The following is a 20,938-nucleotide window of genomic DNA, read 5'->3' on the forward strand; positions in this document are numbered from 1 at the left end:
CGGCGGCGCGGCGCGGCGCGCCGGCGAAACCGAACTGACACAGCTGTGAGCATGCACCGTGTCAAGTGGGACGAAGATGAAGAAGGAACGCCCAGAGAAACGGAGTGGCGAAAGTCTGACTTTTGAATTCAACTCAGCAAGTTCTACTCGGCCAGCTGTAGCTATCGCGTCACTCAAGGTTTAACCAGAGCTAAACCACCGCCATTTATTTTTCTTTGTTGTATGCCGTGTCCTACCTCGAGCCCACCGTAATTGGCAATGGCAGCCTTGTAGCTCAACGTACAGTTGCATAATATTAAGGTCCTCGAAGGTAGGTGAAGAATGTTCTAAATCATAAAACACAAGAAAGCTCAAAGGATGGCTACTCCTTGCGTATAGACATCCAGATTCGGTAGCAGCTGTTTGCGCTGATCGATATGATATCGATTAGTCGTAATTTTGCTTCTTTTGTAGCATTGTATACGTCACATCGCTATGCTGTCAATCATGACAGGACTGCGTTCGCACCACTCAGCGTGGTGCACTGCGTTAATGTCATGTGTGACGTCCTTCGTGCTCAGCAATCAGCGAGGCACGTTTTGATGACGTTGGCGCGACGCCACTACAAGCTGATCCACCCGTGTGCGCGAAGTTAACGCCAAGGCCGCAGAAAAAGGCAAACGTGCCGTCAACAGCTGTAGTAGTAAAAAAATGTCGCAATGAAGATGCCAGCAGTTAAAAACGCCATTCTTGAGATCAATTCAGCCCCGCCGCGGTGGCTCAGTGGTTAGGGCGCTCGACTACTGATCCGGAGCTCCCGGGTTCGAACCCGACCGCGGCGGCTGCGTTTTTATGGAGGGAAAACGCTAAGGCGCCCGTGTGCTGTGCGATGTCAGTGCACGTTAAAGATCCCCAGGTGGTCGAAATTATTCCGGAGCCCTCCACTACGGCACCTCTCTCTTCCTTTCTTCTTTCACTCCCTCCTTTACCCTTCCCTTACGGCGCGGTTCAGGTGTCCAACGATATATGAGACCGATACTGCGCCATTTCCTTTCCCCAAAAAACCCATTATTATTATTATTATTATTATTATTATTATTATTATTATTATTATTATTATTATTATTATTATTATTATTATTATTATTATTATTATTATTATTATTATTATTATTAATATTATTATTATTGTTATTATTATTATTATTATTATTAATATTATTAATATTATTATTATTATTATTATTATCAATTCACACGATCACTGCGCGATGAAGCGGTGCAACTCATTCGAAGCTTCCGGCTGTGCTCGCACCTGCTGCAACTACTGCAGTCTAGAGAAGTTTTGGAAAGTATACTTCAATAGGCTCAAACATGCAACTCCATGCCGTTCAGGGGCGAAACTAAACAGAACTGAGGGTGCTGTATTTGCAATACTGTAAACAATGTGAGCGTCAGCTATAGTATATGCGTACTTATAGCTTAAATAAGGCTTGGCACCAATTCAACAAGCATGCTAGTGAGCTAGCCTCATAACCAACAGCCAAATCTTGTGGCACGATGCTGTTCCCAATGTGTTGACTATATAATGCAACACTCCAATACTGTACCAGTCGGTTCGGGACAAGTTTATCTCAAAAAATGTGAAGTAGGCTTTTATTTGCGTTGGTGATACTTGCCGCGGTTTTCATTAATTTACTTAAGAGAGACCTGAAACCCGCTGTTTGCGAGCCACATTCCTCCCTTATAACAGACTGGAATTAACAGTTTCATCCTTTGTTCCATAAGGGCCGGGTAAGTTACGTTGTGGCTGCCTTTTAATTAATATTACATATCTTTATCGATCATCACGGTTTCACTCTAGCCAGTCGCTCACGTTTTCTAACTTTACAAGTTACATAGTAAAAGTAATCTATGTAAAAATCTTGTGCTAGTAATTGCCAGCTTTTGCTTGTTACAAAACGTCACAAATGGCACAAGGAGTAGTCTGCCCTATTTCTTTTTCCGTCCTTTGCCCATGGCAGCTACTGGCCAGTCGGAAAGAAAAGTTTTTCAATGCGACCAAAATGGCGACTTGAATTTTAAATCTCCTGTCGTAGACGCGAGCTCCGAAGGTAAAAGCAATTACAACCTCAAAATGTTTTATTCCCAAAAGAGTAAGGGAAGGACACTATTTCGGCGCGTGGCGGTGCATTTCAGCCAAAACATGCGCTTTAAAACTCTGAACAGGAATGACCAGTGGGGGATAAACGGCAGATGCGCTCAGATGCGACACCAATAACGCCAGACGCGGAAGCTGTCAAGTAAGTCTCAACTTCCGCGTGTCTTACTACGAATGACAGCCGGCCTGGAGCCGCACACGTTTGAAAAACCAAGACCTTCTTGCTCACCCCTCCCCACATCCCCCGCTCGCTGCACAATCCCTTCCTTTTATCGTATGCGAAACCCGAGGGCCTATGCTGTCAAAAACATGCCCACCAAAGAGAACCAATTCGCGCACTTTCCAAATCGTGCTCCGAGCCGCACTTGCTCAGAAGCTGGCAAGGAAAATATTGTGTTTGCAGGATAGCCCCCACAAGAGGACTGAGACTGCTTTTCACGAAAGCACTGAGAGGCTGTGCCACATGAGTGCCTGTCTTTTCTACACGTTTTCGACAGTTTATACATCGAAAAACTTTTTCCCTGCAGATGAAAAACGGTCTGGTATAAAGTGCGCCCTACATAGAAGTGCGGCAGACTAATTTTGACCACTTACAGAAATTTAACTCTCACCGAAACATCATTACACGGCTCGACTACAGCAGTCCGTCGTCTCCTACGCGTTGCCGCCACTACCATGCTAAGGTGGTTGTAGAGACGATATATTTTGCACTCCCGAAGAACTTATAAGTCCCATGCTCACTTGTTAAACATTCTTTTTCACCAGCAAGATAAAGAGAGGTTTCTGTTTCAACCGCGCAGCGAAATTGACAGTAGAAGCAATGCTGCTGATTAAAGCACGCGACCGACGCTTTACCAGGCGGTCATTTGTAGCCCCTCCCATATACGGCGTCCTGACAATCAGAGGGTACGGTGCTTCGTTGCCAGCACCTCCTTTAGTCATATTCAGAAGCTTAGCAGACCGCTTCCGCCTTCCTGAAAGTAACTGTCACCTGCATTTCGTTTCGGAACAATGTTAACAGGCAGCGCCCACCTAATTGAGCCGGCAAAAGGTGTGATAAAAAGAACAACGCGTGCACAACCACGTATCCGCGAGCAGACAGGAATAGAGGAGTAGAATGCGCTGAAACTCTGAGAGTGTTTTGTCAGCGTGACGTTATGGCATAAGCTCGATGCACTGCTGCGGGCTCAGATCGGGGCTCCTGTCAACGCCGACGTTTATGAAATATTTTTAGTTTTTCTTCCCAGTTTTTAGGAGCGGCACTACAAAATCTTTCAGTCGCAAAGGTAATATAAGATGTGCGGTTTCATTAGTGCACGTAGAGTAATGTTAAAAAGACTAATCGTGATTCTGGTTTGAAAAGGGCTACGCGAAATGTCTTGTAAGGCCTGAGGGGTCTCATGCGTTTGTGAGCTGCGTGTAAACCAGCTTACATTCTTGATAACGAGCCGTGATCTAAGTATAAATATCAAGCTAGTCGAGCGACAGGTGCGATCGTGTTCGGAGGCATATACTCGCAACCAAGCAAGCGCCTGAAATTCTGGGAATACCTCAATTTGAATTACGTGATATGACATCTTGACTCAAGCCTAACAGCGTATGCATTTGGCTAATCGACTGTGCTCTACCGTCATTTATCACTGGTCCTCGCGTGGCGTATGTACAACAAACCACTCAGCACGGGTTTCGTCTCATTCAATGCGGCCAGGTTCGATATATATGTTTTCCCCGTGAATGCCTCCAGCAGCATGCCGGCAACAAAAACGAATATAAGGATTTAAACAAGCACACTTTTTGAGTAGCTGGGTAGAAGCTTGGTATCGGGCGAAATGCAACGCAACATAGGACCTCGATGAGAAACTCGGGCGCAAAAGAGGCTATATCAAAGGTTTATTAAGTATCGTGGACATAAATTCAGTAGTTAGCATGATCCGGTGCAAGGTCGAGAAGGTGGTTTCTTAAGCCAGGACTTTTGTCATTGTTTGATAATTCGCTGGCAACGATAGCGGGAAGGCCGCTTCCACCGCGGAGCTGCAGTGAGAAATTTTGCCTTAGAAATGGCAGTTTAAACTCCAATTGTGCAGAAACACTTCTATCTCTTTTACACTCCTTCAGTAATTGGCGACTGCCTTGGTGGACTGCCGTGTCGACCTTAAGTATTCGTCCGCGGCTTGAACTGCGGCTTGAAGGGATCGTATTGTGCGTTGAAGACCTACCCAGCACCTGCACCAGATGTCACGTTGGCGTTAAGCGACCGAGAGTCAGCAGCGGCGTAGCCCTGGACGAGCGCTTCTTCTTCTTGATAGGCGCGTTCGTTTGCACGAGCGCATGGCGTCACAACAATGCTCAAAAAGATATATCTTTACCTCAAAAACCTATTTTAGAGAATTTATTAAAACCTTCCCTGAAACCCCTGGTATTGGCAGCTATTTACTTCATCAGTATTTACAACACATATTTCAAATGCTCGCAGGTATATGCTGTATAAGCATCTACAAAATTTTGCGTCTATTTATGTCTGATTACATTTAACGCATTTGGTTCTGTTTGTTTGTAGTTACAGGTATAATAAAAAAATGCGTTGTACACTTACTTCTTTTGTACACACGAGGAGCACAACCTCGTGCGCAAGGGCAACAAATCCCATAGCGCCCGGCTGGAGGGGAAGCTCACTCCCTGTACTCATGGGCTAACTTCTTCATCACTTATGCATTGCCGGTCTGGCTCAGTAATAATAATGCTGGCATCTCGCACCGCAACACTGTGATCCACAACTTCAGTTAATATTTATTTACAGTTTGAGTGCTTTGCTCAGCGGCGGCTTTTTTTTAATAACTTGGCGACAGATTTTCGGCGTGTAAGAGCTGGTAAGTGGGAGTAAAACAAACTTCGTGCACAAAAGCTTTAAACCGTTCTTCTGCGAGTAGGGCCATCCTTCTCGCAAACCAGAATAGAAGCCTCCATCAAAACCTTAGCGGCGTGTTCGACGCTCGTTTTGAGTGCCTTGGTTTTGAGCGGAGTGGCTTTTTGTTTTGCAGCACAACGTCGACGAAACGTTAAGCGCAGTCAACACCGAGACAAGTTCTATTGTCGTCTATTTCCGTCCTCTACTATCCTAGTATTCGATAAGGCGATCTATCGACGAGTCGCTGAGTGGCTTTTCAACAAGCTCATTGCAGCGTTCGCAGCTGAAGATTTCAAATCCCTCGAACGATGCATCCCCAATCATCGCGACACTGGATACATCTCTCTGGAAGGCGCTGACTTGGCGACAGGCATAGGTGCCGCTGTTTTCTTAAGTGGCAGGAGGAGGGGGGGGGGGGGATTCTTCGAGGGACAGCTTCTGGGACTCACATTCACAGAGATGGCCGTTACGCTGCGCAATGATGCCGCGTGGATTACACTGCTGGGCATTGAGGAAGACACGATACCTGTTTTCAGCATCCTATATAGTACTGGTATCCCACTGGCCATATCCATAGTGTCGTAACAACCTGCGATATTCACAGAAACCGAAATAACGCTTCAAAAGGGTCGCTGGAATACTGTCAAGTCAGCAGAAATTTCGGTCCTTTCTCCTTAAACAAAAACGAATCTTCCTCACATTCGATGGGATGATGATCAAGAGCGAATAGTGTGCCTTGCTACTGAGGAAGTTTTCTGGTCCGCTTTTAGCCTTGAAGCTCAACAGGGAAGTAATGACCTCGCGCTGGAGCCATTATAGCCTGGGATGTTCACGGCAGGCAACATCTGGCCAGACGAGCTTCCAGACTCCCGGTTGTGTAATCAATCTTCGGTATTGGTTGTTCCTGTGCGAGCAGTAAACATTGGCACAGGTTTGAGTCTTACTGCCTCTGTAGATACCCTTTCGGGCAGTGGCACCAAAGCGTGGGGTGTGTTGTACAGGGCTAATACTGAAGGGGTAACCGTTCATCACGGGCCGTCTTCAGTGAAGCAGGACTCAGAACTCCCCTCCAGCTTCTGTCGCTTCTGCTAGCGTTAGAGACACCGGACGTTAAACGTGCCTGTCTCGAGGCGTCATATTTACGGCGGCGTTTAGCCAGTCGTTCGGCGCGCTGTTCATCTGTTTCCTGGGCGATTCGTTTCCTATTCATCTTGTTCCGCTGTCGATTCCATGAGCTGATCAGAATTCTCGCCGTCTATTCTGTCGCCTAGTTAACTTTCTTGCCCTTCTACTGATGGGATGGCCGGAATGGGCTAGTCGGTTGATCCTCGCGAGCGGTGAATGATGGCACGCTGGCCGGTGATCGAATATACGGCGGTTAGCGGTACGAAGAGCACTTCGGGTCTTCGTCCGCTCGTCCGGCGACACGTTGCCGGTTGAGGCAGCAATTCAAACTTCTTAATACAAAACTTATTTATTAAAGACGGAACCGAAATACAAGGTAGTGATGACAAGGCTGTTAAAAAAAAAAGCAGTTTAAAAGCTGTTTAAAACGGGCTGTTAAAAACGGCCGAGCTTGAGACTCGGCGCGCTCGTCCAAAGTCATTGTTCCCAGCGGGTTTAACCCCTTCGATAATTGGACGGAGCTTTAGCAAACAAGCTCTCGGCCAATTTGAACCAATAGCAATGCAATGGCACCGTATGTACAAGTGGGTGGAGCCCAGGGCTCACCGGTCCGAGCCCAGCGGACCCCGCACCACCTGGAACGTGCAGGGCGCGTGACTCCGCGTACGCAGCTCGCTGCATGTGTATTCCATCGATTGCCACGCATCGGATTTGCCGTCTCCGCTGACAGCAAAAGAATGTTTTAGCGGGACAAGGTCGTCGGCCACCTGCCGGTCAGCAGGGGATGACCCGGGGTCAGAGCCGAAAGGATTAGCGCCGGTAGCCGGCATCGAGGCATACTACGCGCGGGCGTCGCACCTCTCAGTAAATTCTTGTTTCCCACGGGGATGACCGCTCCCGGGAACAGCTGCGGGTTGAGGGAACGACTTATCGGCGCCGTGGGCTTCTAACTTAACACGCCTCAACTGTGGTTGAGGCGCACGCCAGCTCTCCTTTTCAATCCGCCGACATGTTATCAGGCATGCCACGGAGCTGGCGAAGCGAGCAGAGGCGAGCGCAACGACGTTGAACGCGGTCTCACGTCCTACCAAACGGCAGCGGCGGCGAGCGGCGCGGTGTGACGTCATTCCAGATGGCGCGGCGAGCGCGCGATGCACAGTAACCTTCCGCGGCGAGGCGCGTTGTGCCGTGGCGTGCCTCGATGGACTACCGCCACGGCGAAATCGCGAGTTTGGGGCCAATAAAGCTTTCGCTTTAAAACTCTTTGTTAGCCTTTAGTCGCGGAGACTCCGGGCCCGGTCCTCCAGGCCTGCGTGTCGGCGGCGGGGAGTAGTAAGCGGTCTCCATTTCAGGTGGAAATAAAAGTTGTCATTCATCCATCCATCCTATGCTCTTGTGTGCTGTTCGACTCGGAGTACCTTATGCAACCGTAATATTTACCGGGAAACACATGCGGTTATATATTTTCTACTTTTTATTTTTATTTTTTGAGCTTTAATTTTTTATATTACGGCCGCACTATCAATCATCAGTATTATATACTATTTCTATACTGTTTTTATTTTTCGCTCTTGATATATTTTATATTTTTATATACAGACTGCTGTAAAAAGGTACCTACAAGGGCATGTAACTTGCTTTCCTTGCCAAGAATGCGCTCTTGTCCTTGTCGTTCTTTCTTAGTTTCCTGACAGACTAGTGTAAAAAGGTACCGACAAGTGCAGTCCGGTAATTTTTATTTAGCCATGCGTCTAATACCCGCCGCGATGGCTGAGTGGTTAGAGCGCTCGGCTACTGATCCGGATTATCCGGGTTCGAACCCGACCGCGGCGGCCGCGTTTCTATGGAGGCGAAACGCTAAGCACCCGTGTGCTGTGCGATGTCAGTGCACGTTAAAGAATACATTTTACCTTTTATTGGGGTTTAACGGCCCAAAGCGACTCAGGCTATGAGGGACGCCGTAGTGAAGGGCTCCAGAAATTTCGACCACCTGGGGTTCTTTAACATGCACCGACATCGCACAGTACACGGGCGTCTAGAATTTCGCCTTCATAGAAATTCCGGCGCCGCGGCCGGTATCGAACCCGCGTCTTTCGGGTCAGCAGCCGAGCGCCGTAAATACTGAGCCACCGAGGCGGGTTGGTAAAGAATAACACTAAAAATAATAATAATTGGTTTTTGGGGGAAGGAAATGGCGCAATAAATGTCTCATATACCATCGGAGGCCTGAACCGTGCCGTAAGGGAAGGGATAAATGAGGGAGTTAAAGTAAAAAAGAAGAGGTGCCGGAGTGGAGGGCTCCGGAATAATTTTGACCACCTGGGGATCTTTAACGTACATGACATCGCACAGCACAAGCGCCTTAGCGTTTTTCCTCCATAAAAACGCAGCGCCGCGGTGGGGTTCCAACAAGGGAACTCCGGATCGGTAGCCGAGCGCCCTAACCACGTTAAAGATCCCCTGTGGTCGAAATTATTCCGCAGCCCTCCACTACGGCACCTCTTTCTTCCTTTGTTCTCTTAGTCTCTCCTTCATCCCTTTTCTTACGGCGCAGTTCAGGCGTCCGCCTATATGTGAGACAGATACTGCGCCATTTCCTTTCCCCAAAAACCAATTTTTCACTACGGCACCTCTTTATTGCTTTCTTCTTTCACTCCCTTCTTTATCCTTCTCCTTACGGCGCGTGTGGAGTTCGCTGACCTTTCCGCGAACTCGGTCTTGTGTTCGCAAGGAAGGCCGCTTCAGTGGGGTCGGAAGTCGCCAACAAAGGGGCCCGTTCCATCCCTGCCTCCCCTTCGTGCGGCGGACGTCCTTGTTTACTCCGCGCTGTCACGGGCTTAGCCCGTCTTAAGAAGCCTAACCATGTGCAGCTGTCGACATGTGTTCGTTGTCAAGGAGTTGACGAGGTTTCGGGAATGCACGATATACGGCTGAGTAAGAGCCGAGTGACCGTGAAACCCACTATTCCCGTAACGACTGTCTTCTCTTTTGGATGTTCTGTAAACAACTTTAGTTATCGTCTCGTCGGCATATGTTTGTCGCGTGTGCGAAAGAGATAGGAAGGTGGTAACGGCTGTGCAGTGGATGCCTTGGGAGTGGTTGGTCGCGTTTGTGCTGTCTGTGTATTTTATTGCAACCTCTCCTTTCCCAAATGATTAATCAGCACTCTTTCCCAAATCTGATATTAGTTGGCGGAAACCTTATTTTCTTTTCCCAAACCTCTGATTGGTGAGGCGAGTCGCTTGTAATCTTATTGGTTCTTGTCCCCGCTAAGGGCGGAGACAGAGGGTTTAAAAACAAGCGCTTTGGGTTGAACGAGGGCTGAATTCGTCTGATCAATGGTTTAGTCATGTAAATAGTTTTCCCCTTGCTTTGTTTCTTCTTGTTTTATTTATGTTGTAAATAAATAACTAACCTTCTCCTTTCCTCGAGTAACGTGAATGTTTGCGAGTTAGAACCACCGGGTCATCAAGAAACCCCGATTTCATCATCAACAAGGCGCTTCCTCTCATCGCCACCTGAAGGGGGAAGCTCAACTGCGCGGTTCGGGTGTCCACCGAGATAATTGAGACAGTTACTGCGTCATTTCCTTTCCTCAAAATCAATTTTGATTTCGCCGGGTGGTCGAAATTATTCCGAAGCCCTCCATTACAGCACCTCTTTCTTCCTTTCTTCTTTTACTCCCTCCTTTATTCCTTCCCTTATGGCGCGGTTCAGGTGTCCAACGATATATGAGACAGATACTGCGCCATTTCCTTTCCCCAAAAAAACCAATTATTATTATTATCACCAACGCCACGTACTTGAAAGCAAAAAAAAAGATTATCACGGCTGCCGGGACAGTAACAAAACCTTATTCTACCGGTAATTATGATGTGACCATGCACAGCGTGAAAATTTATTGAACGCAATTTTTTGCCGTGAGACGGCTGCCGGGAGAATAACAAAATCTTAATCTACCGGCAGGTAACATGTGATCATGTACAGCCAATGAGAGGCGAGTGGCGTGAGAACTGCGGAATTCTCACGGCTGTCGGGAGAATAGACATGCTTTTCTTTCTTTGAGTGACGGAACGCATCCAGTGTGTGTGTCTCCTCCGACATCTACGGTGGCCGGTACTTGTGCGTCAGTTGCTTCCGTTCCTCTGAGCAGTCAATACTCGCCGTCATGGATCCGCGCGTCGACGAGCCTGTTCATATTCAGTGGGATACTCAAACAGAAATCGACCTATTATACTCCATGCAAGGCTTCAGGCCGATCGGTAAGCGAACTTTCACGCAGTATTACGCGACGGCGTATGCAGCTCGTTCGGTCGAAAACCCGTCGGCGTCGTAGTAGTCGGCGCTGCGTGTCGGAAATATTCGGGGCTGGGTAAAAAAAATTGTATCATGGTAACCTGTGGCTCTACTGATTGATGATTAATTGGTACGTGATAGGCGATGACGAGTTCATTAAATCATTGTAATTTATTTTATTAATCGAAAGAAATCAACAAATTGGAAAAAGGGTTTCAAAGGCGTCAAAATGTGTAGATTTAAAAACCCATTGGTTAATGATGGTTATTAACAAAGTTTATTTTCTGTAAGTGAGCGGATAATGATACAATTGAAAAAATAAAATACGTTCTATGGTGTTTGCAATGGACAAGACGTAGCGGTGAACGGGCGACGGCGTTCTCTGGACTCCCTGGCAGCGCTGAAAGACGCCGTCGCGTTCCACTGCTGAAGCCCAAGCGCGAATGTCCAATATTTTCTTCTGCGTTTTTGGCTCTTGTGGAGCGTTTGTGGAGTCAAACCGCATGAATTTGCGCTCTACTCCGAAACTACTTTGTGAGAGAAATACTTTTAATTATCTTTCGGACACGTAAGTGGCAATTCAGTTCCGTGTTTTGGCATATTGACATAAATGTGCTCTAGATTTAGGCGAAGGGAGAAGTAACCAGCCACTTGATAAATGTATGCAAACTCAGGCCGCTGGGAATGAGGAAAACAGGACGCCGTCTATTTCGCTCTCCTTAATATTTCTTTGTATCTCTGCAGCTTGCATGCAACGCGATTTGCAAGTATGTACCTACTCGCCGCCTGTCGTATCCGTAGTACGTAGCCTTAAACTCAAGCCACGCGGACACGTAGTCATGATCAAAATGGCGACTTCTCTGAGCGTTACTAGACGTGTAGTACCTAGTGAGGGAAACGCTCAGGTGGGAGCTTCACGTGACAACTGTGCAGCCTAGCCAAAAAAAAGTAGCTAATTACCACTAGCAGCTGTCAAAGCTGGCTGGTGCGGGAAAAGATGAACGCAATAATAACGACACGCGTAGCGGTGCTGCGACTGATTTTTTTTTGTTATTGATGGGCTCCAGTGAGTGCAATATGGCGTGAGAAATGTGTTGATGGACACGGCGGTCCTCAGTATCTTCTGGTGCAGCGTGGTTACCGTCAGGGTTCCCGACAGCGTTCATCTGTGTTCGACCAGCAGCACGCCTTCTGGCAGTGAGGGCGTTCCTCTGTCCTACCCGACGCGCTTTTGTCGTCAATAACCCTCTCCTTCCTTCCCCTTGCCAACACTGCCTGCATTCTTGTGGGACAACCACCCCGGCATCGCCAGCCACGTTACGATGGAGATGACGCGCAAAAATCGGCCGTGTCCTGTGCGATGCCGACCCTATAGGTGGTTGAAATTAGTTGGGAACTGTCAGCTACGGCATCGCTTTCTCTCGTACTTCACTCGTTCCTTTAACACTACCCTTTTGGCGGTTAGGTGTCCACCGAAATGAGAGATAGTTACTGGGCAATTTCGTTTCCTCAAAATACAATTTTTCATACTTTTGTCACTACCCTTTAGGCGTATTTAAGGTGACCACCAAAATGAGAGTTACTGCGTGATTTCCTGTCCTGAAAAAGACACCAATATACTTATCAGAGCGGGGCTGCGACGGGGACGTTGCGCTGGCAACTTGTATGTCGGTCTTCTTCCGTCACCACTTCAAGTACAAGTGATCTGATGCGTTACAATGTCCGCATGCTTGTGGCGCATTCCACTGGCAGAACAGAAGCACTGAAAAGCACCCTAAAAGTGCGCTCTCAAAATTAGCTGCGTTCCAATAGGCGAACACGGACATATCTTTTTTGGTCGTGTTTTCATTTTGAATGGACGCGTGCGAGAGCAGTGGCGGCTCAGGACCGAAGTTTGCGCGGCAGTCAGCGGCAATTTGTCGCCATTCAAGGCATTGAAGACACTAATGACGCGGCATCGGTGCCCTCTGCTTTTTAGTGAGCGTGAAATGGCGGCGGCAAAGCCTCGTTGAATCGAGGAAGCACTTGAGACTGTGTACAACAACCGCAGTGGCAGTTGCTGGCAGCTGCAGTGATAGCGTTCCAACCGCGTGTGGAACGCGTGTGTCGCGAACGCGTGCAGAACTCGCGCAGCGTTGTGCTCCCGTCTCATTTATACTTCGGCAAGTAATGGACAAGACGGCAGCAGTCAGTCAGCGAGGTAAGGAGAAAGGGTTTGGGAGAGAAAGGTTTGCTCCAATAATCCGATATTTAGGATGCGTAACGTCGAAAAAGAAAATATTTTTGAACTAATATGCGCGGTTTTGGCTAGTTGTGGCCTGTGTCAGCTGACGGTAGGAGGCGCTCCGATGAGCCCCTAAGCGATGACTCGCCGAGACATAGCAGCGGGAGCGTCCTTGTTTCCAGAATTCAGGTTGCGTTACCCCTCCATGCCCGGACGAAGGAAGCAGCAGGGGAGGGCATTTGGCAACGCAGAAAGCGACTGCGTCTTGATACGGGGCACTTAAGCTCTGACAGCGGCGGCTGCGTTTTTATGGAGGAAAAACGCTAAGGCGCCCGTGTGCTGTGCGATGTCAGCGCACGTTAAAGATCCCCAGGTGGTCGAAATTATTCCGGAGCCCTCCACTACGGCACCTCCTTGTTTCTTTCTTCTTTCACTCCCTCCTTTCTCTCCTTCCCTATACGGCACGGTTCAGGTGTCCGCCGATATGTGAGATGATACTACGCCATTTCCTTTCCTCAAAAACCAATTATTATTATTATTATGGTGCTGTAAAAAGTGAGAAATCGGCCTCCTGGTGACCGCATGCGGTGCGTTTTATTCGCTAGGGCCGAATCTAAGCCCTTAACATGGAGCGATTCTCGAACTCCCGAAGAAAGAAAGGAAAAATAAAAGCTTCAAGTGCGCGTTGCTTGCGAAGGCCGGCTGCATGACAGCGCTTTTCCTTCATGAGCGTCTACCACTTTTCCCTGCCATCAAGTGCGATTTCGCAGAAGGCCGAGGGGCCACGTTCGGGCGCACCTGCCACCCGATAACCATGCATGTTCTCACTGGCTGTAGGTGGTTGTCGATGCTGTATAAGGTACTGATAAATAGTAATAATATTTTACTTAATTCGTATAATTCAAGCACTCCTATAGTGATCTTAACGCTGTCGTTTCGATAAAGCAAGTCGCATATTTTTCCTGGCCCTACTGAAAAAAGCTGTATGGTGCTTTAACCTCATACAGGGTTTGTCATACAATTGTGATACAATTTCTGAGACCTATACCTTGTGTTTGGCGCATGATAGCTTTAGATGGTTATGGGCCACTAAACCCAACACAACACAGCAATTTCTAAGATATTGTATGGCATTTTTGTGACAAATCTTTAATTTAGTATGAATTAATGGCATATGTGTGATAGTGTTAAGAGAATTGTCTGGCATGTGTTTGGTAGGGCTGTTTGAGGTTACTGCATCATGCAGCGTTTGCACTAATGCGGTGGTTTCTAGAATAAAAAATACTGATGGAAGATAGCCGACCGAAGCGACAATATGTTCTTGCATTTCGCTCAGTCGCCTTTCAAAAGTGAACTCCATTAGTGCAGTTTAGTTTTATACATTAACCATAAGGTCATAAAATACACGCGGGCTAGACGCCGCTTAAGTGGCTGAGCTTTGTGCTTTTTCTTTTTCTCTTTTCCACTAGCATCGACACATGCGGGCGCTGAGGCGGCGTACAACAAAGCCCAACTTGTTTTGTGCTGACTTGCTCAGTGGTTTAATGGGATCAGACAGAGTAACCACTCCTGCACAATGCTAGTTTGCGAAACATCGGTTCGTCAAATCTCGACTAAGCGGGATTCTGATCTCTTTCACTGCGCAGGGATCACCAGGCACTTTCAAATGGCTCTAATTGTCGACAGATTCTGCGCCGCTGTGAAGAAGGACGTCTCTTCAAAAGTGATATGGGATCACCTGAAAACCATGTACAACATGGATGCCCTGGTATGTGCACCTCCTCTTCACCACTTGGCGCGGATCTGAGTCCTAAGCATTAAAAATGTGGCTGTGTTATAGCAGTTATAGCCCCGCAATTTTAGTAGCGTATATTTTCGCATACATGCCTCGCTTTAATTTCTTTTTTCTTAACGTAGCCCGGGCAAAAAGTGTACGGCTAGCTTTTGTTTACTTCACCACTTTCCTCGAGTTCCTAGAGACAGGATGGCAGCGCAAGGTCGTCAATGATTATTGAACCACGTGGTTACGAATTTTAAAACTACGGCATGGGCCCATTGTGGAACAGAAATTGTGAGCGCACGCTGCTTGCTACCCGCCGCCGTTGTTCAGCGGAGCGTTAGGCCACTTTGACCAAGGTCGCTAATTTGACTACTGACGGGGCGGCTCAGCCTTGATTAAAGCAAAGTTCAGAAACGCTCCCTCAGGTACTGTCATGTCAACGCTCTTCAGGTAACGACAGGTGGTTGGAACTAATCCGCAGCCCACCTCAACTGCATTTGCTCATAGCCACAATGATGCCTGATGCCTTACATGATATCAATCTGACGCCTGCCCTGATACCTATCAGCCCTGGCTAGTAGACCAGTTAAACATTCTGCATGCTTGTTTATCTCGATATATTTGTCAGGCATACAATATATTGAGCACACTTCCTGGCTGCCAGCCTAATTTATAGAGACCGAGATATATCATCACCGCATGTAAAGATGGTTTTTGTGCTTTTACACTTTATATACCTATGTTGTATATAGTGTTATTATAGTATTAATATACTTACTATTATATATTTGATAAAATATAGCTGAAAGCAGAATTTGAGGAGGATTTTCTGCCTACACAACACAAGAACGCTAACAATATAACTCTAATTTGCAGCACGCGGCTGAGATCCTTCCGTTCCCCAACGAGGTAAATGACTTCATGCTGCCAGACGAGGAGTTTGGGCACCTCATGGCGAAGTATAGAGAGAACAGCTCAGCAGACCCAGACACCATAGCGACAGCACCGTCAATGGCGGCCAGGTAAATAAGTGTTGGATATTAACTATCTGTTGTGTCAGTTCGTACATGTCATTGCAGGCTTATGTTGAATAGAGTAATTATCTTCAACTCCAACTAGAATCTTGCTGTAAACTGGTGACCACTACATCAGGGCCTGACGAGAACGCTCTGATGGGTAAAAGCAATTGTGACTCTTCTGTCTTCAAACCAATCGTAGACAGCTTATTTCTACACTTTTGTAAAGGTTTCTCGACCAATTTGGTGGCTTCTATTTAGATACGCTCCGAAACATCACAACTTAAAGGATGTTTTTTCATCTGAGCTAGTATTGCTTGGCACCTGTTGGCATTTTGTTATTAAGGCAACAAAAAATACACTGAAAATATAAAGCATCTCATGAGTAGGAGTTAAAAAGTAATGAAACATCAGTAGCAACTTGTCTAAGAATGGGCAGTGTAAGGATGAGCAGGATATTTTGGTTCCCTCCTTCTCTACCTGACTTGAGAATTCATACATACTATATAGCCCTACCGTTACAGTCATTGTCCCCTAGCAGCCGCTTCCGAAGCAAACTGTTGTAGTAGTTTCTTCATCAATGTTGCAGGCACACATCGTGGCTAGCCGTAGCTGCGTGAGTAGCACGGCTTGCAGTAGCTAATTATAATGTGCTTCAGAGTACAGCGTCACTACCGTAGCGATGTGTAAATGCACTTGCAAAGCTTATTGATGGTGCAATTGCGAACATGAGTGCCACGTTGTGATTAGCTACTGCTTGTTAGGTTGTGGCTAACAAAACTTTGTTGAGCATAAGGGTTGGTGGTTGAGGCAAGTTAGCTAGCGTGCCGCGGGCCGTGGAGACCTTTGGCGACGCCAGCCCTGAAAAACGATGGTCAAGGGAAAGCGTCCTGCTGTGGTACCTGTGCTCATTCATCCAGGACTCACTCATGGTCTCTTCAATAAAAAAATAGTCCTCGCTTGCATCACAATCGCTATTTCCCCTTGATAGGTGTACACATACCCAACAGTTCTGGACACAAGAATTTTTGAGCGGGAAAGCGTTTATTAAGGCATTTTTTTCACATAATGCAAGATATTCGCAGACCACCCGACGGCAGTAATATTCTTCACAGGTTCTTGCTGTCTGTCGCCACGTGGAAGAAGCTTCCCAGACAAGCACCGGGTTACAGGTTGAAATTCATTAGTTTAAATCATCCCCTGAATGTCCTGTCCCTCTAAACCACACGATTAAATAACGTTACAAAACAAAGAACACCAGTGGAGTCCGAGCTTCAGCCCCGAGGAGGCATCGCCCGCCCCCCTGCAGTGTACCTTCTCTCCCTTGGAGATCGCTGCGAATCGCCATCACAAACATACTGTCGCCGCTCTGGTTACACTATCGCACAGCTGTGTCCCATCTGCGCGTCGTCCAGTACTCAAGAAGAATTCCTCTATTCGCTGCTCTCAGCGCCTCCGCCCCGTTGCCGTACCCACCAAGGTTGGGTGCGAACCCCTATGTGTCGCAACCGCGCAAGAACATCAGTGCTGCTGACTTCACTGAACTAGTTGCATGGCGCCACTCGGGACCAGCACAACCACCAAGCCAGCGGCCTTCACGCATGAAGATCCGATCCGCGCCCCCGTCCGGCACACGGGAAGGGGGAGGGGGGGGGGGGAGGGTTAGTGAATTGCGCGACACCACCGGTAATCCCTTTAGGCTCCGGCGACGGCTCGCCGCTGTGCACTTGCCGCCACCACGCGCAGATCGCTTAACACTGCCCCTGTACGCTGCTACTGCTTCTCCCTGACGAGACCATCTCGCCGCCACGCCCTCTGCCGACCGGCCGTACCCGAGAGTAACGTTCTCTATTGTACCGAGGCCGGCTCGAGGAAACCGCTCATTTCTGGTCTTCAGGCGACCTTGCGGCAGGCATCCAGCGTAACAACAGTCATGCATTCTTTTTTAAATTAACGGTTTTCCTGTAGTGAAAAGCGTTCACTGTTGGTTTTCTGTGAGAGTCTTAACTGCTCGATGGCATAAATGAAAACACGTTAAAAGAAAAATTGTTACGCACCAGAAGAACAGATCACTACCTCCAATATTTATGTAACAGCATTATAATTTTTTTTAATATTGTTAATTTTGTCTGAGAATGTTGGACATGAAATTCCACAACTGATGCGCCTCTTGCTTTTTTCTGCACATCTGGTGCCTATGCTTCATTGCACCTATTAGTTCACAATAGGGCACAGTGCCCGACCATGCTCAACTGCACTCTGAGAGAAACCTCTTGGCAGTAAATACATCTGGTCAGTTGCCTGTCAGTACCTCACTTTTTTGCGGTCCATTAAATTTAGGCTGATGGAGCTGATCACAATGTTGCATGAGATTTTAGTGCAGATAAAAACATATGTCTTATGTTGTAGTCGGGCTTAACGTTACCGTTTAAACTAGGGTTTATAGTTTTATTTTTGTACAAAAAGTTCATAAACGTAGATGACGTAGCGGTTTAAGGTGAAGCGTTGCTCTCATTGCTGTATCATACAACTTGGACAGAGATCAGTGCACTTGAAGGATCAGTACAATACAATACAGGCCACACATGGTTACAGCGATGGATATTCACGTGAAACTGCTGTCACATCAAGGAATGAAATGATGGAACAGTGTCAGCACCAGTAGCATGATGGCACACATCAGATTTTTGATCCGTGCATGCATGAAGCGTAAAAGCATGCATAAATCAGGTAAAAGTTATGCAAGTCTTCAACGCGCGTGCCAACACGGTAATCTCATTTTTTTTCTGAAATCTGTTCTTACACCTAGGGCTCCGTTCATTTTCACCTTGTTGCTGTTGGCTGAATCAGTAAGAACGCGCCAACTTGTTCAGCATTCGGATGCACAAAGCAAGCTGTGTACTGATTAAAAAAGTACTGAATAGAAGCTATTATTCACCTCGTGCAACCTTTCCAGGATTGCACCCTTTGGACAGCAAAGCTTGCACTGTGTCATAAAAATTGTACTTCTTGAAAAATCGGTAGATGGTCCCGTGAAGTACCTGGGTCCCTCAGCAGCTAGCTACCCTCCGTTAGCATGTATACATAGTCTCAGTTAATTTGAGCCCTGATTTTCTACTTCACAAAGTCGCATACGTAACGGCGCCGGAATCTCTTCGCGGCAATTTTGAGGAAATTTCTTGCTGCGCATTTGGTCCGAGTTTTAGCGCCTGGTTCTAAAGAGGCTCAGCGTTATGGCTCCCACCGCGGTCAGCAAAACCAAACTCATGAATTCTGATGATGATAGTGAATTTTTATGGCGCAAGGGCATCAGCGGCCAAAGAACTCCACGGTACAATGTATTCTTATTTACACAGGGTGGGATGAAAGACCCATTTCCCCAGCAGTTGGCCCAGAATAATCCGAGCATCCGGACAGCGCGGTTAAGGTGTCCGCCGATATGTGAGACAGATACTGCGCAATTTCCTTTCCCTAAAAACCAATTTTCATCAGGCCAGGGGAGGCTTGTACCCATTGTATCACCGGTAGGCGCCCGGCGGCACTGGGGATCGAACCTTGCACTCAGGAACGCTTGCAGTTTGCATGGCTTTCACCACGTTCCGCATGGCGCTGAACCCTGAATACCACCGCGAGAATTGAAAATGTTTGAGTGCATGCGATTAATTTTCTGTGCTCGTCGGAAATGGTAGGCGCGAGCGCACGAAGTCTTTTCTAGGTCAAATTTTCCAGCGAGGAGGAAGAGTCGGCCACGAGAATCGCAAAGCGCACGGAAAATCTCTCGGCACTCTCCATTAATCTCAATGTTACAAATTTAAATATCCCCGTTAAGTTACGCTATGCTCACGACTGGCGGTAAACAGATGACGCTACTTGCTGATCAGGAAAACTGGACATGGAGTGCTCAGGGCGTGCACGGTATATCGCGGGGAAGCTTTCGCCCTGTAGCCAGAGTAGCCGTGCCAAAGGCACAGGTTCATGCCGCTCAGTTATTGGAATCACAGATGGCCATGAAGAGAAATTTGTACTTTAGTTATTATTGGCGCTTTCGCAATATGTCGTAAACACGACCGCAGACGTACTTAATAACCTGTCCTTATTTCGTCAGTTTTACGTGTTATCTCAGAATAATTACATAATTTATTTCAAGAACCAAATAAAAATTTATTCTCACCACGAGGTTTCACTGAAGATTCGCATGTAGTCTGTCTAAATGCAGATGGAACAGGAGCCACTCGTGCTGACTATAAATCAGATAAGTGACCGTCAGTACGGGCACTCGAACCCAGCACCTCGCCGACACGAAATGGATGTTCTGCCATTCCTGCGCCACTGAGAGCGTACTAACGACGAAGACTTAGTTCCCAGTGCGAACTGGAATCAACGCAAACCGTTCGTTGGGGCTCGCTTTACACGCACGTCGAAGATTTACACGCAGCTCTGCCTAGTGACTGCAGTCAACGCTAATCGCTGTATTTACCTATATATTCGCCGTATAGGTTGGTCCCGTAATTGCGTGAGCAAAGAAAAAAAAGGCCGCCACCGTCTGGATGACGTTGAAGTAACGAGCGTTAGCTCTTTGGTTTACTAGAAGAAGAAAGCGAAGAAGAACGCGCCGCTCGTCTCGAGAAACGGAAGGTAATACCCTTTAAAACGGGGTGGATTGCCACCGTGCTCGGCTACGCGTGCACGCACGGCGCCTAGCGGAACGATCGCCGCCTAGCGCCATCTATCAGAGAAATCACGATGCACGTCTACCCATTGTCGAGTTTGCACCCCCTCAAGATACGTCCGAAACAAAATATTCTTCGTTTGGGGGTCAAGGTGGGTCTAGAATTCGGCTTGCGGTGAGATATGGTACCGCTTCAGTTAGTAATTGCATGTGTACAATGTTTACCTATTTAACTGTGGTTTTATTTCAATCACACAACCCATAGGGTTTTATTTGCCTCCCAAATTCGGCACACAACTGTCCCCGGATAGAGGTGCCCGTTGTTGTCGGAGTATGTATAGCGGAACGAATGTATACACGCACAGCGGTCCGTTAACGGGACAGTTTTCCTACCCGTTTTGGGATTTTTTTGTGAGGGGGGTGGAAAGGAATGAGAGGGCACAACGAATTTTAATGACCGCCATATCTGTCTCATATATCGTTGGACACCTGAACCGCGCAGTAAGGGAAGGGATAAAGGAGGGAGTGAAAGAAGAAAGCAAGAAGAGGTGCCGTAGTGGAGGGCTCCGGAATAATTTCGACCACCTGGGGATCTTTAACGTGCACTGACATCGCACAGCACACGGACGCCTTAGCGTTTTTCCTCTATAAAAACGCAGCCGCCGCGGTCGGGTTCGAACCCGGGAACTCCGGATCAGTAGTCGAGTGCCCTAACCACTGAGCCACCGCGGCGGGTTGACCGCCATATTTGATTCGACCCGCCGCGGTGGCTCAGTGGTTAGG

At 47.5% G+C, this 20,938-nt stretch overlaps 1 protein-coding gene across 1 annotated transcript in view; it reads left to right on the forward strand.

Annotated features, from left to right (window-relative positions):
* The first annotated feature begins 10,231 nt into the window (after positions 1-10,231).
* The window catches only part of LOC144129610 (uncharacterized), a 32,647-nt gene continuing 21,940 nt past the window's right edge, over positions 10,232-20,938 (forward strand). Inside the window, exons 1-3 of the mRNA XM_077663732.1 lie at positions 10,232-10,432; positions 14,337-14,458; positions 15,347-15,492. Coding sequence (XP_077519858.1) covers positions 10,339-10,432; positions 14,337-14,458; positions 15,347-15,492 — 362 coding nt within the window. The 5' untranslated portion in view covers positions 10,232-10,338. The remainder of the gene's footprint in view (positions 10,433-14,336; positions 14,459-15,346; positions 15,493-20,938) is intronic.

Source organism: Amblyomma americanum, chromosome 4 (assembly GCF_052857255.1).
Source record: "Amblyomma americanum isolate KBUSLIRL-KWMA chromosome 4, ASM5285725v1, whole genome shotgun sequence".
In the NCBI taxonomy this organism is placed as follows: domain Eukaryota; kingdom Metazoa; phylum Arthropoda; class Arachnida; order Ixodida; family Ixodidae; genus Amblyomma; species Amblyomma americanum.